This window comes from Saccostrea echinata, unplaced genomic scaffold, assembly GCF_033153115.1.
Source record: "Saccostrea echinata isolate AGI-Se365-2 ecotype Australia unplaced genomic scaffold, CSIRO_AGI_Sech_v1 ptg000033l, whole genome shotgun sequence".
In the NCBI taxonomy this organism is placed as follows: domain Eukaryota; kingdom Metazoa; phylum Mollusca; class Bivalvia; order Ostreida; family Ostreidae; genus Saccostrea; species Saccostrea echinata.
In genome coordinates, this window is record NW_026889782.1 from 129830 (window position 1) to 132429 (window position 2600).

The 2600-nt window shown below is 37.6% G+C and overlaps 1 protein-coding gene across 1 annotated transcript; it reads left to right on the top strand.

The window, feature by feature from the left end:
- Nucleotides 1-385: 385 nt before the first annotated feature.
- Nucleotides 386-1363, top strand: LOC133198556 (uncharacterized). The gene has a single exon (XM_061334633.1). It carries the CDS (start codon nucleotides 386-388, stop codon nucleotides 1361-1363), a length of 978 nt encoding a protein of 325 aa, XP_061190617.1.
- Nucleotides 1364-2600: the final 1237 nt, after the last annotated feature.

A 2600-nucleotide genomic window follows, 5' to 3' on the forward strand; every position in this document is an offset into this window, starting at 1 on the left:
AGATTTTCAGACGAAGTAAGGATAATTCAAATTCCTTATGAGGATCGGAAGGGAGACTGGATGAGAATAGCTCTGGACAGATGTCGTTTTAAGAGAAGAATAAATCATGCAGCAAAAATTATTAATCCTGTCCTTTTGAAACATTTGGAGATTTTAGCACTCAAAACACAGTGAATCCTACGTCTACCGTCAGTTATTCTACAGTCAATCACGTGTACAGTACGATGCGTCTGAAGTCACTTTCGAAAGTACAAAACAAGCTGGTAGGGAAAGGTCTGCAGTCAACTATTTTACGTCATAATACTGCTATAAAACGTGGTGATTTAAACATTTGTTTCATTCAGTCTAAGTTGAACTTGGAAGAATACGTGTTCCTCTAGCAGACATGGAGCAAAAACATCAAGATATTATTAAAGCCAACTACACGACACTGGTGAAGAAAATTATGAACTCTTCCGTTGTCGGACATCTCCTTGCCTCCAACATCTTAACCGATGAGATGAGACAGCAAATTGAAGCCGAAAAGACCAGTTATGATCGTAACAGAAAACTTATAAGTATCATTCTACGTAGAGGACCAAAGGGTTTTACAGGTCTTAAGATGGCACTCATGAAAGCCAATCAAACAGATTTATCGAAGCTTCTCTCAATCGGTGATAATACCATGTCCGAGTATGAAAAGAAGTTAGCTATGGCCAGGTCACTGGTAGTAAACATGACGGAAAAACGAAATTATGAACCGAAAACTAAACCCTCAGAACAACAAAACTCACATGAAGAACGGTGCAGAATTAGTCTGGATGACTTCAACGATCTTTTCCTTACAGCCGTGCCGTTCAAAGGGGATATCAATATTCACATCCGTCACTTTACAGAATCTAATGGTCGTTATTTTGCAACAAAGAAGGGAGTGACATTCACGTTGTGCAGATGGCTGAAATTTGAGTCTCTTCTACCAGATATTGCCAACTATCTGGAAAACAATGGAGCTGATGGAGAGATGAAGTGGCACATTGGAGGGGTTGTTTTCGTCTCTGTCAACCCTGGGTATACCTCAGTAGACATTAGGCACTTTTGGAAGCCAGACGATGCCCTAGAACCGGTACCAACCAGAAAAGGAGTGTCTTTAAGCATGAACAAGTTGACTAAATTACTACAAGCCGTTGAGGAAGTACGAGAATGTGTTCCGGAATTAAATGATACAGAACTGTGTGCGTTCAGCGAGTCCCATCAAAACCAGCTTGGAATGTTAAGTTGTCCAGAGTGCACTCCTTTCGGATATAATCCGAAAGAAGATGTGTCCATGGAATGTAATGTCGGTGACTTACAAGACTCAAAGGCAATTGAATGTGATTCTGAATAAAATTGATATTGAATGTAAAAAAAAAAGTACTCTTACATTATTTTGTAAAACAGTGACTAATGTAATACTTATGTGTATTCATGTTTATGTACATGTATAATAAATACTTTAAAATTCATAATAAATTTACATCTGAAGTAATTGTTATGTTTGATTTGGTATATAATACAAAACTGGGAGGAAATATTAATCAGTTACATATAGGATGGCAAAGTATACAGACTATTTAAGAAAGCTATACTATACTCCCGGAAATCCAGGGGCATTTGCAGGTCCTGAGAAACTTTATCAGGCTGTCAAAAAAGAAGGAAAGCATAAAATTGGAAGAATAAGAATCAGACAATTTTTGAATAACGAGGATCCTTACAGTTTGTTGAAACCTATCCGTCGGTCATTTCCTCGCTCAAAGGTTGTAGTGAACACGATTGACTCCATGTGGGACGGTGATTTAGCCGATGTCAGCAACATTTCCTCGGAGAACGACGGTTATAAATTTTTGTTAGTGTTAATAGATGTATTCAGCCGCTTTTTATTCATAGTACCTTTGAAAAATAAGCAGCATCAAAACGTCACAGAAGGTTTAAAGTCAGTTTTTCAAACAGGACGAAAACCTCATACGCTCAGAACAGATAAAGGGAGCGAATTTAAAAATCGCTGGGTAAAAGCGTTTTTAAAAAAGGAGGGTGTCCATGTTATATACACCCAGAATGAAACTAAAGCAAACTATGCTGAAAGAGTTATACGTACTATGAAAAATCTTATGTATCGTTATTTCCTGAAAAATAGAACATACCGTTATGTTGATGTTTTACAAGATTTAGTGACTAGTTATAACCAGAGACCTCACAGATCTCTTGGAGAGCAAGCACCAGTAACTGTCACCCAGGAAAATGCAGATGAAGTCAGACTCATTTCCTACCTCAGTACAAAGAAAAAGAATCCTGTGAGCAAGCTGGAAAAAACAATCAAATCGTCGACTAGAAAGAAAAGAACCAAACCAAGTTTTAAGTACAAAATAGGAGATGATGTACGTATTTCACAGCTAAAACATCCGTTTCAAAGAGATTACCATCAATAAATGGACTGAAGAGTATTTCAAAGTGTCTAATTGCTACAAGAGAGCCGATATACCTGTGTACACGATAAATGATTTAGCCGATGATCCAGTAAAAGGCACTTTTTATGAGTCGGAACTTCAAAAAGTCAAGAAGTCGGGAGATGTTCTGTATAGAGTGGA